We start from the raw sequence: 15,525 nt of genomic DNA, 5'->3' as shown, positions 1-15,525 counted from the left end.
ATCAACAAATATGATCCGACTTTGTGGTCATTAGACATGGAATTAATCTTTGCTGGATATAATCCAATCTCCCTAGTCACACAGTTATACGGGAGAAATCATTAGCTAATACCGAAACGGATGTAACCTCTAAATTTAAACTTCAGGACGACCAAACGTCTGAACAGGAAGGAGACGAACAGTTACTTTCTTACAAGATGTAGACAATAACATAAACACAACACAAGGAACAAACGGCTAAGTTTACGACTACAATGTCAGCTGATCTACTCCTTGTGGTGGCCGGGCAGCTTCTCCTTGATCTTCTCCATCAATCCCTTCTTCTCATGCTGTTCTCCAGTGCCAGTGCCGGTCTCCGGCTCCTTGTGCACCTTCTCGCTCTTGTGCCCACCCGGCAGCTTCCCCGTGACCTTCTCCTTCAATCCCTTCTTCTTTCTCCGACCCCCTTGCCCATCGTCCTCAGACTGCCAATATCATGTTAATCCACGGCCTCAACCAATGCATGCAAGTAAAGCAGGAATTCTTCGCATCTGTACTCTGCTTTCTCCGCCTTAGAATGAAAGGTGCATGCCGCTTCGATAGAATCAGTGTAGAGAAGAGGTGGGCTTACCGAGCTGGAGCTGCCGGAGCGGTGGAGACCACCGGTGCCGCCACAGTGGTGCTGCTCCTTGGTGGCGGCGCCGGCGCCAATTCCATATCCTTGGTTCACCGGCAGCGGGTTGCCGTACTCGTCCGTGCGTATCGGGTTGCCGTACTCGTCCCTCGTATACTCCATTCCCTTCCTCGCCTATCTTCTCTCGTCGGACGGAAGCTTCGGTTCCTCTTCTTCTGCGTGTGCTTGTGTCCGGGGGCGGGGGATATATGGATCCGCGGGCGCGACGTGGATCACAAGCCGAGGGCACACCTGCGTCAGCGGGGTTGTTGGGTGCAGGATGTTGACACGTGTGAGAGGTGGCTTCATGGAGAGGGGTGACGACGTCCCATGTCTGGATACGCATGCAAAGTGGTCATGGCACGTGGCCGCGCAATGGATGGTTGAGAAGATTCTAGACGCCGTGTTTAATTATATATTTCAGACGGTTCCTTATAAATAAAAAATTCGTATATTTAAAAATCGATACGATAAAATCAATAAATATACTAACAAAAAATATGTTCATTATTTATGCTTGAAAAGAAGGAATAGAATATAAAATTAGATAACGAGGAGGAAGACGAAGACGTCTTTCTTGCCTGAAACAATTCTATCGTCGACGATCTTAGCGTGAACTCGAATAATTGATTGATCTGACGGTCCAGAAAGACGATAGTATTCGATTAGAACATGTCCCACCCACAAGTGGTGGGGTTTGTGGACTCCCATGCGATCTCGGTCATCGTCGCCATCTACTGCAACCATACGGTTGCCCATCGATCCACCACCCTTTTTGCCTTGCTTCTACCGAAGAACAACACCACAGTATCATTCAGATCTTAGTAAAGTGCATGGCGGATGAGATCTGCTTCGTTTTATATGCTGCGTAGATGCTTACTTCTTTCTGAAACACCACTTATCTAATGCTCTCTTGTTCAGAACAAGGCAGAAGCATCGATCTTCTTTATGAAGCAGTAGAAAAGGCCTTTCACCGCATGTATTTCGACTGTCACAGTCTGCATTTGTTGTTATGTCGATGTGCATGGGCTTGTGAGCGTACCATCGGATACCATCGAGGTGTGCAGCGAGCGAGTGGGGAAGGGCAGACATCAGCAACAATGATGGACTGATATTAATGTGCACGGTAGGAATGCAAGAAAACCTTTTCTTTCAGCTCATTGATTGAGATGTCTACTCTCTCTTGTACTATACTTTTCCAAGCTCAAACAACCATGAAGGAATTCTTGAAGCTTCTTCGCCCTGGACCTAACCATTCAAATCATTTTCTATAGTCTTCATGCTGCCATCAATGGTCACATCTAGTAAAACCATAGTCACTACCATATATTATAGTTACTGATCAGACACACTTGGCATAAAACTAAGAGTCTTAATAGTTAAAAGACACTCGAAAGGTCACATTACTTTGGGCACTTTGAAGCTCCAAAGGGCTTAAATATCTTGACCGCATTCCACCCAAACACACAAAAGTACAATAGATACCAAGATAGACAAAAGTCCTCCTCACTGACGAGCACAGCTAGCAACAGCAGAGCTACCAGCCCCCCTTTGACAGCAATCCATGGCTTCTTATCTATCAATGCTGAAGCAGGTTGTCTGCTGCTGAAGCCATGATGGGCTGGTTCGTGCACGTGGAGCTCCATGGACCGGTGAGGAAGCCATTGCGGACGATGGTGTTGCTTCCGTTCAAGAAGAGAAGGATCTCATTGAGGGATTGCAGCCTGTTCGTGAGCTCCATGATTTGGGTGCGCAGAACGGAGTTGTCGGCCTCCACAGCGAAACACTGCTGCGTGGTGAGGGTGAGGGATGACAGGATCTGGCTGTTCTCCTTCCTCAGCTGGTTCACCTGCGCCGTCAGATCATCCAAATGCTTCTGCTTGCGCATCCTCGACCGCCTCGCGGACTCACGGTTCGATATCATCCGCTTTCGCTTCTTCTGGTCCATCATCAGAGCATGCAGATCCTCTTCGGAGCCCGAGGTCGGGAGCAGCAGGCTGGACCCAGAAGAAGTCCCACTGGGAGAAGCCATGGAAGCTTTTTGCGTCTTTTACAGTAAAAATGAGATCTTTCTCGGCAGTCTTTTTTTATAGATTTAAGTGCTGCTGCTTCAGGCAAGACAAGATCTTGGGTGGAGATATGCTGAAAGATCAACGCTAGCAAAAGAAGATTGTACTTATATGAGAGAATGGACAGGGCCCGAGTGCTCGGATCTCAGAACAAGCTCGGAGAAGACGTAGAACCAGTAGAGAAAGACCACGGAGAAGGACTGAACAAGATGGGTTCTGTGTCGAATGGTGGAGTTTATCATACACCCAGAGAGAAGGATCTCACTTAGGATAGGCGACATCAATTAGAAACATCAAGAGAAACAGATGCTGCATGTGAAGAAAACAAAAGGAGAGGCGGAGGAGGAGGATTCAGTACAGAAAAAGATCAGAGCTTGCAACTGGGAAGAAGAATCCCTGCAGATTTCAGCAGCAAGGTCGTATTTTTACACCGAGGATCAACCAAAGGCCAGATTTTGAAGAGAATTTTGGCAGAGTTTCCCCTGAAATTAACAGCAGAAGATATCCCAAAACGACAGCAAATTAGTCAAACTGGACGCGAAGGACTCGACTTTTGCCCAACACAAGTGGAACAGCAGCAAGAACAAAGTATTCAGCTCTTGGGGTTTCGATTTTGGATCGAGAACCCAAGAGAAATTTAAGAAGGCAGGCCACGGAAGAACAGAGCAGCAGAACCTCAAGATCGCCAAGCAAGGAAAAGGAGGAGAGGGGGAAAGGGAATTGGAGCTCAGGGGAAGGGTAGAATATATAGACAAAAATCCAATAAGAAAACTTGGTGAGAGAGACAGAGAGAGAGAGAGAGAGAAGAAAAAGGAAGAGAGAGAGATTGGAATCTTGTGTGCAGTCGTTGAGAGATGTGGTCCTTCCAATCTGATTCAATCACAGGGTAGAAATGGAGTTTCATACAATTAAAGCATATGCTTGCAATGCTTTAAACAGTGCTGCATACTGGATAATAGTTTTCTTTTAACCAGAAGGAGGACAAATCCTTCAATCAAATGATTGTTAATGTCCACTAAGACTCTTCCTCTCCCACAGTACATCTTGGTAAAGGGGAAACAATATAGACAAATAGTGAGATTCCTCAGTTTTTACCAAAAGCTCCTTTTGCAGCAGGGAAATCAAGTGGGCATCACATAAAGGCATCATAAAGCAACCTCTGGTATATTCTTTCTCCCCTAAAATATTCATTCAGAGACAGATCTTGGGTTGTCTTCCATTTCAGACCATAGAATTAATTACTCCCTGATACTGTTGACATTTTTAATGGTATGGTGATCATGAGTTGGAGGTTGGAATAATATCTCTGCCCTGTAGATTTAAGCCAATATAAGAGTAGCTATTTACTCTTTTGGTTAATTTACATCTTTGGTGCTTTGCAGTCATTCCCCACAGCTTCAAAACATAGCAGGTATCACAATTGCACCTGCTTACACCACTAAAACTCTTACTTCTTAAAGATGTTCCAGTGATTATGTGGGATTCAAGAGGAGTAATTGGAAGGATGTTTGGCTTTCATAGCCCAGCATATGTGCCAAAAGCTACAACTGGAAGTTCAGAAACAGAATCAGACTAAATTTTAGCTCATGGTTGCTTTGCACATTGGCTTCAACTATTTGCAAGAGAAAAAGGACAGCAATATATGCATTCATTTAGTGCTTTGCAAAAGAAAACACAAAGCTGGGGACATAGAGTTAGTCACAGTAGTGTGGTGGGGGACTAACATGAAGGAAGACCTTTAACTTGGCTAAATAATACAAGATCTCAAGTTATAAGATAAAAAATATATAAATTATGACCTTACTTTTGATGGTATTAAACAAATGAAAGTTAATATGTTATTATCTCTATTTTATGAAGTAAATTATGTTGTAGCTCTAGCAAGATGAAAATTAGTAGTCCATTATTTTTGAGAAAACATATAGTTCACCACCTATTACCATATGATCCTTTTCTATCAGTGAATTTGAGTAATTCATGTTGACCTTTTTTTTTATCAGGACATTACATGCTGACTAATCTGTATTAGGATTGGATTATGTCTGAAAACCATCAGATACCACATCAGCTAGAAAAATAAAAGAAGTTTCAACTTTCATTGGATCCAGTTAAATGACATTTCTTTGTATTTATGATCATAGATTTGGCAAGTTTGAGGCCTGAGTTGTGCATTAAGATTGATGGCTGCTCAATATCATGTTCATTGGCAGTGTCAGTGGTAGATCTACAATGTAATTTAGCATTCAGACTGAAGGGTTAAGTCTCCACTGTCACAAGAAAAAAAAAAAAAAGGTGCTTGGACAACACTGCTAATATTAGTAAGCTCACATTTTTGGAGAAGCCAAATTAATGGAGACTGATCCTTTTAATCTTGTGCAGAACCTGTCAAAAGCTTGCATGTGCTGATGACATTGTTTTATTATCCATCTCAAAAAACCTCTCACATGTGGGGGTTCTGTATCCATATAAGTCTTTGGAATTTGCATGTAAGCTATCAATCTTTGCATTTCAAAGCATACTTTACAGGGTATTTTTCTTTTCCTTTCTGAAGCTCTATTTTCACAAGAGAGCCTGCATCATCTTCTAATTATATGTTGATCATGATTTTTTCTTTTTTCACTGCAAACCATCTAAACTTGATGGTGTGAAGGTTAGGTGTTTCCAAGTTAAAAGATACCAGGCTATGCCCCACAAGACAACCATGTGCTTGTGCCTCAGAGGCATGGGGATGCCCTGTTGCCAACTTGTATCACTTGGGATGAGGACAGGAGCTTCTTTGCATTCTATAATTCTTTGAAGCCTGGGTTTTTTACAGGTATTAAGTACATAGCCATGCAGTCTTATGAATACCATGAACAGCAGAAGGCAATGTTTCTGCTTAGCATGTGGACTGCTGACTGCAGTATATCATGGAAAATACTATCAGATGATCCTAATTATTGATTATACTGATAACTCAGAGGTGAAGTTTCCTTTTAATTTTATAAAACACAGTATTTTCAAGGACATCTTTTCATAAGACACACTTCTTTGAATTGGTCATCATATACTAAGGAGCAAATACATGTGTGAGAACTGTAGCAACATTTTTTTTTACTGAGATCTGATTCTAGCAAGCTTTATTTGTTCTTTTACTATAAGAAGATTGTTGTTTTCTTGTCAAGCATGATGAAGTGCTGCCTACAGATCCATGGCACTACTACTCTGTGACCTTTAAGAGCAAGAAATTTTATTGTGATGAACACAATAAATTTCTATTATGAACTTTCAAGAGTATGATTGTTACATAAAGGCATTAAGGACTATAAAAGACAAATAATTTCCTATCAAACTGTTGGTACTGAAGAATTCTTCTCAAGCATTGAGAAGACAGCTTTTGAAGAACTACTACTGTTATTATAAAAAGTATTTTCAAGGACACCTTTATTGTTGATATGACAATAAAAGCATCAATGGCAACAAAAGACAAACAATTTCCTATGAAATTGTTGATATTGAATAATAATTCTTCTCGAGCATTAAGAAGACAGCTCTTGATGTTTTATTATTAGTATTATTATTTGCAGCAACCTTGCACTAGTTTTGTCCTTGGTCCTTGGTATTACAAAATCCTTCATTAAATTATCCTACATGATGCAAAGCATACATCACCCACTAAAGGGAACAGCTAGGGAAGGGGATCTCATGAAAGATAGAATAAAAAAATTAATCATACACATGCCAACAAAATGCTCTTCTTATCTTTTTTTTTTTTTATGATAAGTCCATCAAAATGTTGTAGATGGAAGTTGCAAATAAAACAATCATTTAAGTTGTTTGACACTTGGGATGGTAAAGACATCATATGAGATCTTGACTAAGAAGATTGATACCAACCATATCAAGAGTAATGAGTTGCTGATGCTAGAGACCAAAGAGAAGGTGACTGTCTTTTTCTCAAGTACAAAGTCATATTAATTATTTAAGAATCATCACCTACCTATCTGTATGGAGATTTGGAACCTTAAGCTCATTTTACTCATCTCACATCTGAATTGTCCAACAATATTGATCCTTTTCAACCTCAAACTAAGATGATGAACCCCAGAATGAGAAGTGATATGGTTGAAATGTGAGATGGAGATAGAATTAGCAAGTTCCTTCTTTCCATAAGACTGGGAAAGAATGATTAGTAATCTTTTAGCAGGAGGTAATCTGAAAAAATTGGATAATTGGCTGCAGGAGGAAAATTGTGTTAGAGAGAGAGAGAGAGAGAGAGAGAGAGAGAGAGAGAGAGAGAGAGAGAGATAGTTAAGTTGATCATCAGATTCAAACCATTACAGTTTCAAGGATAGTCATCCAAGATCATCACCTAACAAAATTATTACAAAGACAAGCACATGATGCTCTGATCAAAGAACATGGTTCTCTTAGTGCCTACGCTTAAAGCAAAAGAACTGTTTTGGCAAATCATCACTGATGAAGGAAGATTGGTGAACCTTATTATTATCCATGAGAATATGTTCCATGTTCTTGGGAGTAACCTTGTCGGCAATGCCAGCTTTTCTGGTGCTTAATAACATATAATATGCCAGTCCTCTAAGAGATTCCAAATGTGCCTTTTAGACCCCTCTCATTCGGCACTAATATCTTCCTTCTTGGACCCCTCTCATTCACAAAATACTAATGACAGCTTATGACTCCATAGAATGTGAAATATAAAATTACGAAATAAGATTTGGCAGACATAAAAATCATCATTTACTTGAACTTAATTGCTTGTTTGTTTGGTGGGTGTTCATTTCTAGTGATCATATGAAAAAAGACTGCACACAGATGATGAGCACCAGCTCAATGCACCTGCATCTCACAAGCATGGATCTTCTTTTATGTGGGTCATCCATTTGATGGTCTGATATTATAAAAAAAATCTTGTTATTGCAAAGGAACTTAAAGGCTAAAGATGTGACCAATGGGATAATATCCTTTCCACTATTTCTGTCACAAGGAACAAGCCAGGAGAGAAAGATGAGGACAAGTTTCTCCTCTTTCACTGGTACCTATCTTTTACTTTTCACTTTCTAGGACATGTATGAATGAAAACTTCTCTTATTTAGACAATTAAGTATTCCTCTTTCCTACAAATTGTGGTATAATCCACAGCAAACTGGTATCTAATTGAAACTAGACTTTGCAGATTGGACAATTCCTAGCAACAATGGTGATGATCCGAATCCTTGAGAAGTTTGGCCACTTGTTCATTAAGGGCCAGAAGGAACAATTATGTAACATCATTCCTCACTTGACCTTTGTCACCTGAAAGGTTTGATGTCACACCTCAAAGAAGAAGGGCCTTCCAATCTCCTACCTCGCTAAATATCTTTTGTTAAAGGCATTGGGCAATGCCTTCTTTTACCTTTTATCAGCCACTACCATCTCCACCTCATCTTCCACTCCATTCCATGCAGTGACCATCATGTGCCCCATATTGCAAGAGCATGGGGCAGTGACAGCCACAGCTTTATCCTTTGCCCAACCCTACAAGAATCAACTCCCAAAGGAAGCTAAGCATGCATGCATGATATGTTCTGAAGCCACAGTGTTACATTCACCTTTTCCAGGGAGAAAAGAAGAAGAGACCACAACCTTAGTGATGAAGGTTTTCTGAGGACATGTGAAGCAATGTAGCATATGATGGTTTGGAATCACCATTCTGATCATATCCTTGCTTTCAATGCCACAGAAAAGAAACAAAATCATAGATACTAACATTCATCCTTTTAATTTCCATTCATCATATACTCCATAATGAAAAGAGTGTCATTCAACTTAACTGTCTTTGCTCTTTAGACATGATGGCCTCATGAATCTAAGATTGTCTTTGCTCTTAGATTTCCAATTAGAGAGAACATCAAGCTTCACTTGGATGTTTAGGCATAGTACATCTTGAGAAATTAGTGACACCATTTAGAGAAAACTAACTAAACCAACAACTCCTTTAAATAAATTCAGGAACATAAATTTGAAGTCAATGATATACATTCCCTGTGCATAATTATTTAAGAAAAACTTATATAGATGGGTCTCTTGAGAAAGAAAGTAGTTACCTTCATGTTTATACCCACGAAACATCAACCAGCCTCTGAAGCCTCCAGTTGTAATCCTGCAAGTATTCCTAATAGACACTGAATAGAAAAAGATCAGCCAAAGATGCCACAAATTAGATAACATTACCATCGGATTAAGTATTACCGATAGTAACACCAAGCTAAACCTAGTCATGCAAAATTGAGCCAAAGTATGAGATTGATTTAACTAGAGTATTATTCCTGCCACATAGGTCATCCAAAGTAAGTTCTGACCCAAACGTAGACACTTTGTATCTGCATATGTGCATCCAATGTGTACACAGAAAGATCATCAAGATTGGCAACCACAGCTACCAAGAAAGTCTCAATGCCTAACGAGGTCAAGTCATACAAGCATTAATATCATGAGCTACATCAAACTGCATAGACCTAACAGACAGTACATTAATATTTACACCGTTGAGCGTGTCTCATAACAAGAGAGCAGCCGCAGCAAAATAATAGGAGGCCTTTATAAATTTTCAGAAAGCTTGGAGTCTTCTCTGAGATCAAGCACAAATTCTTATCAGTTAGCAGAAGCTTCTGGATGATAGAAAACCATCTCCTTCCAGATCATCTCCCTGATCATATCTTCTCCAAGATTTTCATCAATGTCAAGATCGATAGGAACCTCAGCCGGGGGGTTGGCACTGGGGTCATAAAGAGATGACATGTAAGGGTGCTCCAGTGCCTCAGTGACACTAATCCTCTTAGATGGATCAAATACAAGCATCTTCTGAAGTAAATCAATGGCTAAAGGATTGGCCTTTGGGTAAAGATGGGCAAGAGGGATGCCAGGAGTGTATGGCAGGCATTTGATATATTTGCGGGCCTTTGGGTTATCAATGAAGCCAATATCAGCATCACTCATGGTGCCAAGTACACTGATAATGAGCTTCAGCTGGTTAAGGCATTCCGTGCCTGGGAAGATGGGTTTTCGTCCAAGCAACTCAGCAAAGATGCATCCAACTGACCAAACATCTATGGAGGTACCATAATAGTCACAGCAAAGAAGTAGCTCAGGGGCCCGATACCAGCGGGTAACAACATACTCAGTCATGAACTGGCCCTTCCCACTACTTGTACGAGCCAGGCCAAAATCACAAATCTTCAAATCACAATTAGCATTAACAAGAAGATTCCCAGGTTTCAGGTCTCTGTGGAGTATGTTTGCAGAGTGGATATACTTCAACCCACGTAGCAACTATAAACAAGTGAGACAGTTCAATTAAAAGACAACCATATCCATCATTTATAAAATAGAGATAAAGTATGCAGGCTGCATATCAAATGCTCTTCTATGTTGGCAAAAAAAGTTGAAACAGAAAAGAACTGATGCTCTCTTAATGGGAAAACGAATATTTTGTTGTCATCAAACATAAGACTGTATCTACCTGAATTTAGAGCACAAATTGTACCAAAAAATGAATCTACAGAATTAACAATACTGATAAGATGTTGAAAAGGGTAGCTGCCAGAAGAATCAAATCTAAATAATCTAAAACTCAAAACTGTCTATAAGTTTAAGTTATAGTCAATGAACATTTAAAGTCTTTCTTCAGCTTATCCAGTAATCAAATCTGCAAGAGACAATACTTGATATTGCTCCTTTCTTCTTTTGTAAACAAAGTAGTTGCTTAGAACTCACAAGCATGTACTAAACTATAACTTGACAATTGTGCCTTCATTTTAGATTAATTAAAGAATTCCCAGCAAAGCTAGCTACATACCATGTTTTGCCAACTTTTACTTGATTATATTTTTCCGTAATTTATAAACACAAAAAAGAACTAGAAGAATGTTGTCCATCCATGATTTCCTAAATCTGGTATTTGACCTACTTCTCAATCACCATATTCTGACCTCCATTTCCATTACTACATCACTTAGTATAAAAAAATCCTGTTCATCTGGAAGTTAGACCAATCAAAAGGGTTTTATCAATCTCAAATTTCAGTAGCAGTGGTATCAAAGGGGAAAGTATTGACTGTAACAATACAAAAAACTAAAAAAAACACTAATCAAGCAATATTAATCATTTAATCTTATTAATGATCCTTTTGAAATTCCATAATGAAAAGTTACTCATTCCCTATATGATACATACCACCAATTCTATCAATAAATACATATACACACATATCCGGAACTGTCAAGTTGGCAAATATCTGCCTCAAATTGTCTGATCTTAGCCAATTCGAGATAATCTTATCTGCTGCATCAGCCAAGTCAAAATGTTCAATCAGGTCATTGATATCTTTAGCTGATCCTATAGTAGAATCAGCTTAGTTTTTCAATCATGAAATAAATGAGACTCTAGCCACAAATGAAACAAATCGATAAAATTCTAGATCTAACCTTAATTGGAATGTATGAATGCAAGAACGATTGGACTTGTTGCAATATACTCAATGTTCTTTCTGGATCTCAAAGCTCAAACTATGTATATAAGTCTTGTGGGCATAAGGACAATAATGTTGTTAAGGCAGCTTGTTATGGTTCTTCTTCTCATCCTTCTTTTCTCTTCCTTCTTGTATATCTTCATTATCTTTTAGTTATTTCTTTTCCTTCACAGCTGTTTTATACCTAAGGCCATAACATTACAGGTTCATGTGATAATTACAAGGTTCAAAGTAGTAATACCTAAATCTTCAGGTATAAGGTCTAATCTTTGTCCATAATAATTTTGATGATAACTAGAATCCAGAGTAGAGATAAGCAATCATTAGAATCCTAAAACATTTTATCATGAGTAACCTGTAACTTTGAATTGGCTTTAACTAGCCATAAATTCTTTATATGTACCATTGCACAAAAGAATTGACATTATAATTATATCAAGACCGTTGAACTCCAACGACTCTTAGTGTTCTCCAAGGCAACAATTTTGCTGTTTCAGTAAAACTTTAAATTAATGAGCATATATAGTGAGCATTTGTTTCTTAACTACTTTCTAGTTGTAGACACATTCATGTTAAATTTTGTTACTCAGACATAAATAACAAAGATACTTTTGCTGCTATAAGTTTGAGGTGATGTACTAAAAAAAGTACACAACAATGACTGTCAAAATTGAACAAAACATAAACAACTCAATAGCAACAAAAAATGCTTGATTGAGCTTATACATTCCTCTTTTTTGAACCTAAAATGTTGGAATTCATCAGTATTAACGAAAAATCTTCCTTATGTTTGAAATTCAATAGTATCTCACTTAAGTAAAAGAGCAGTATATGAAGTATATAAGAGGGATATTTATCAAGCTTGCACCAATAACTATAAAAGAGAATTTCTGTGCTGATTCTATACCATCATCAACTTGGATAGATTCCATAAATAGGTAGAACGTCATAAACAAGTATTGTTAGTGGTCACTTAAACTGTCTAATAAATCATCATTCGCTCTAGTATAAAAATTCCTATAGCAAGGCCATTATGATTTGAAGGGTATAGAAAATTTAACTATGACCAGGCATGGAACTTCAGAAAAAGTCAATAAAATTTTACCAAAAAATCTCTTAAATCACACGATCACGAATCTAATTAAATAGGCAAAGGAAAAAAAAACATATAATGCTGCTAATGTCCAATGGCCAGAGCTAGCAAAATACAAAGAAAATATCCATTATCAAGATTTTTGAACAATCGGTAATGTCACGAAACTCACGACTATTTGGGATTGGCTACATGAATTTTTTGTCATCATTGAGTTCATAGACAACAATACGTTTAGTTAAATTAAGATCAACTAAATCATTATTTGTTGTTTCTAGTAGGTCTTCTTAGGTCTCTCTTCCTTTCCTCATTTTAGAATTGTAAGAAAAGAAAAATTTTCCAAGTCACCTCTAAAATGAAAATATTTCTTACCATCTTATTAACCTTCTTACAAGAACCAATAGCTATCATGGTCCCATCATCTCGGATAACACAACAATCATGATATCAATGCATAGCTTAGAATCACATTAAAGATTTCAATGCAAGGAAGAATGCTTAGTTCATGGTCTCTCTAGTAAATACATTCAGGCAACTTCTATAATCATGCCCAAATCCCCTTAAATCCAACCAGTAACATCCAGTTGTCTTGGGTTAATCGCCAGTAGATTAGTTTATGGTTCTACACCAAAGCTCCAACCAAACAACAATGAAGCATATATACATATACATTAGGAAAATTTAACTTGTATCCTTCAAAAAGTGGGTAATTGTGGAGTTATGCCACAAAATGTTGGAATTACTTGTACATCCCTCTAAAACTAAAAACTACCTGAATAACAACACGAAGGACTCTTTTAAACTCAGATTTCCGCTTCACGATAAAGTAAAATGCATAGGCACATTTAGTTCTTCGATACTCGAGACACAACACTAATCAAAGCACCCAATTAATTGGTACAATATTTGTGGGACTAAAATATTATTAGGAGTTACAAGCAAGATTGCCTATACATGACTTAAATAACCTATAAAAGAGAATAATAAATAAATACGCCTAATTATCCCCCAAAACAGTCAAAACATCATGGAGTTGGATTTCAGGTAGTGTCGTCCTGGAAAGAAAGAAAATCAATCGGTCCATATCGATTCAAAGAAAGAAGCCAAGCCATAAGATATTAGCTTGTGATTAGTACTTCCGTAACTTTATCTCACAAAAATAAAAAATAAAGACTCTCAAGGCAGTTCAAGAAAAAAGAAGAAAAGTAATAAACATGAAGCTTATGAATACTGAATAGTACCATACAGGTTTTATTGTTAGAAAAAAAAAAACCAAGACATAAAAGATCCAAATCAGAAGAGGTTGACTTATGCATAAAGAAGCAAATACAATTTTTTCTAATGGCAAAGACAAACTATAAAAAATCAACTCGTTGATGAGGAGGCAATTTATGGATCCAAGTCATAGGAGATTGACTTATGGATAAAAAGCTAAGATATCAAGTCGAGACATAAGAGGTTGATTTATGAGGAAGATGAACCATAAGAGCTTTCTCAAGAGGAAGTTAAGCATAAGTAACTGGCATATGAATACGTGAGAAACCAAGACACTTTTAGTGGAGAAGAAGCCAAGAACTTTTAGTATAGAAGAAGCCAAGACATAACACAACAGCTCATGAATAAAAAGCAAAGTCATCAAGCAATAAGAAATTGGCTTTATAATACTATCATGGTTGAGGGGAAAAAATCTAATGATTCTTTATTAGTAAGAGGCTCAGGCATGAGAACCCAAACAATGAGAGGCTGGTTTAGGAATAAAAGCTATTGCCAACAAGCCAAGTCATGAGAGATTGGACAATAAATAGTGCACTTGATTCTTTTTTAGTAGTATGTATAATTTTACTTATACCTGAAAAAGAAAGTACTGACAGTGGTCATTGGAAAGTGCTTGTGACGATTTGATAATCTGATGCAGATCAGTATCCATAAGTTCATAAACAAGGTACACATCCCTAAATGTCCTCCTTTGGGCTGGCATCATAACATCCTTCAAAGCAACAACATTTTCATGTCGAATGTGCCGAAGAAGCTTCAGTTCGCGCAAAGTTCTAAGCGCATCTACACGGTTACCAAAGACATTGTGAATTTTTTTTATAGCAACCTTTTCATTTGTCTCATGGTTGATTGATGAGCAGACAATCCCATATGCTCCTCTCCCAATGGGCTTGATGGGAACATACTTTGTGTCGATCTCAAACAAGGTTTGCCACATTGAGAAGTAGTGTTTTCCTTGATTTCCCACACCATTGGGAGGATCAACCAGCATAGCCATTTCCTATAAAGAAAAACAACAAACGAAACTGCAACATAAAGTTCAGCATTCGGAAAGTGACTAAATTTACTAGAAGAAGATTAAGAAAGCAAATCTGATAGAAAACAAAAGCAAGGAAGGCCTTTTTTTTTTACATCAAGATCGTACATTTCCCAAAATAACAAGTTTAAGAAAACCTAGATGGGAGTTATCTAATAGAGGAAACTTTTGAATTGAATAGGACATCAGAGAATATGGCTTTCAAGGCAGCATCATCATTAAAGACCAATACAATTGTAACATTACTAGTTCAATGACCTTTCAAAGAATCTTCATTGATACCATAACATCCTGAAAATGAAACATATAGTTCAACAGGCTCACAAAACTTGAGACCGAAATGACAGAAGCCAAAGTAGGAAAAATGCAGGAAAAAACCAAGAATCAAAGATCCAAAATTCAGAATCGAATGATCAGGATTATATAATGAGATCTATCAGAAGCAGATACAACGGTTACCTCAGTCAAGGAAACTATTTTCGTGAACCTATAGATGATTGCAGAGAATTAACCAACTATTACACAAGGCTTCCACGCTTTCAGCACCAAAGATCTCAACTTTCCGGCTTTCCAACGTTCACTACCCAAGAACAGAGCTCTAAAACCCCAAATATCCCAAAAACCCAATCCGCAACATGCAGATCGATGCAATCCATCGGACGTACGACTCCAAAATCTCCATTTCTCCTGCCAATTTCGTCCAGCTCGCGAGACCCATGTCTCGGATCACAGCCTACACTGCTCCCATCTCCCAACCCGGATCGGACCGACCTCCTCACCGTTCCTACATCCAACCCACGAGAATCCCATGCCCTAAACTCCCAAATCGTCGGGCCTCAGATTAAGAGAAAGGAGCGAGGGCGACTCGGGGTTCCGAACGGGCCCATCGTG

At 38.3% G+C, this 15,525-nt stretch overlaps 3 protein-coding genes across 4 annotated transcripts; all 3 read right to left on the bottom strand.

The window, feature by feature from the left end:
* Positions 1 to 171: 171 nt before the first annotated feature.
* LOC103980476 (dehydrin Xero 1-like) lies at positions 172 to 823 on the bottom strand. The gene is made up of 2 exons (XM_009396917.3): positions 611 to 823; positions 172 to 464 (listed from the first exon to the last, which is right to left on the bottom strand). The coding sequence occupies exons 1-2, from the start codon at positions 773 to 775 to the stop codon at positions 267 to 269; spliced, it is 363 nt and encodes a 120-aa protein (XP_009395192.2). The 5' UTR covers positions 776 to 823; the 3' UTR covers positions 172 to 266.
* A 1,131-nt stretch (positions 824 to 1,954) lies between these two features.
* On the bottom strand, positions 1,955 to 3,463 carry LOC135609502 (bZIP transcription factor 11-like). Its single transcript, XM_065102836.1, has one exon. It carries the CDS (start codon positions 2,682 to 2,684, stop codon positions 2,232 to 2,234), a length of 453 nt encoding a protein of 150 aa, XP_064958908.1. The 5' UTR covers positions 2,685 to 3,463; the 3' UTR covers positions 1,955 to 2,231.
* A 5,657-nt stretch (positions 3,464 to 9,120) lies between these two features.
* Positions 9,121 to 15,501, bottom strand: LOC135581742 (mitogen-activated protein kinase 4-like). Of its 2 annotated transcripts, none has more exons than XM_065102835.1 (3): positions 15,094 to 15,501; positions 14,173 to 14,623; positions 9,121 to 10,032 (listed from the first exon to the last, which is right to left on the bottom strand). In XM_065102835.1, the coding sequence occupies exons 2-3, from the start codon at positions 14,593 to 14,595 to the stop codon at positions 9,355 to 9,357; spliced, it is 1,101 nt and encodes a 366-aa protein (XP_064958907.1). In that variant the 5' UTR covers positions 14,596 to 14,623; positions 15,094 to 15,501; the 3' UTR covers positions 9,121 to 9,354. The 2 variants fall into 2 exon arrangements, with proteins under 2 accessions (XP_064958907.1, XP_064958906.1); XM_065102834.1 differs by having other exon boundaries at positions 14,173 to 14,598; positions 15,094 to 15,499.
* Between the last annotated feature and the right edge of the window lie 24 nt (positions 15,502 to 15,525).

The sequence above is a fragment of the Musa acuminata genome, chromosome BXJ2-4 (genome assembly GCF_036884655.1).
Source record: "Musa acuminata AAA Group cultivar baxijiao chromosome BXJ2-4, Cavendish_Baxijiao_AAA, whole genome shotgun sequence".
Classification (NCBI taxonomy): Eukaryota; Viridiplantae; Streptophyta; class Magnoliopsida; order Zingiberales; family Musaceae; genus Musa; species Musa acuminata.
Note: the sequence above shows the minus strand (reverse complement) of the source record. Positions and strands in the feature narration are given on the sequence as shown.

Coding starts and splice junctions, on each gene's coding strand:
- LOC103980476 (XM_009396917.3), bottom strand. CDS start 775: ATGGAGTATACGAGGGACGAGTACGGCAACCCGATACGCACGGACGAG. Junction 465..610: donor GCTCCGGCAGCTCCAGCTCG/GTAAGCCCACCT, acceptor TGATATTGGCAG/TCTGAGGACGATGGGCAAGG.
- LOC135609502 (XM_065102836.1), bottom strand. CDS start 2,684: ATGGCTTCTCCCAGTGGGACTTCTTCTGGGTCCAGCCTGCTGCTCCCG.
- LOC135581742 (XM_065102835.1), bottom strand. CDS start 14,595: ATGGCTATGCTGGTTGATCCTCCCAATGGTGTGGGAAATCAAGGAAAA. Junction 10,033..14,172: donor GTCAGTACTTTCTTTTTCAG/GTATAAGTAAAA, acceptor ACTTGTTTATAG/TTGCTACGTGGGTTGAAGTA.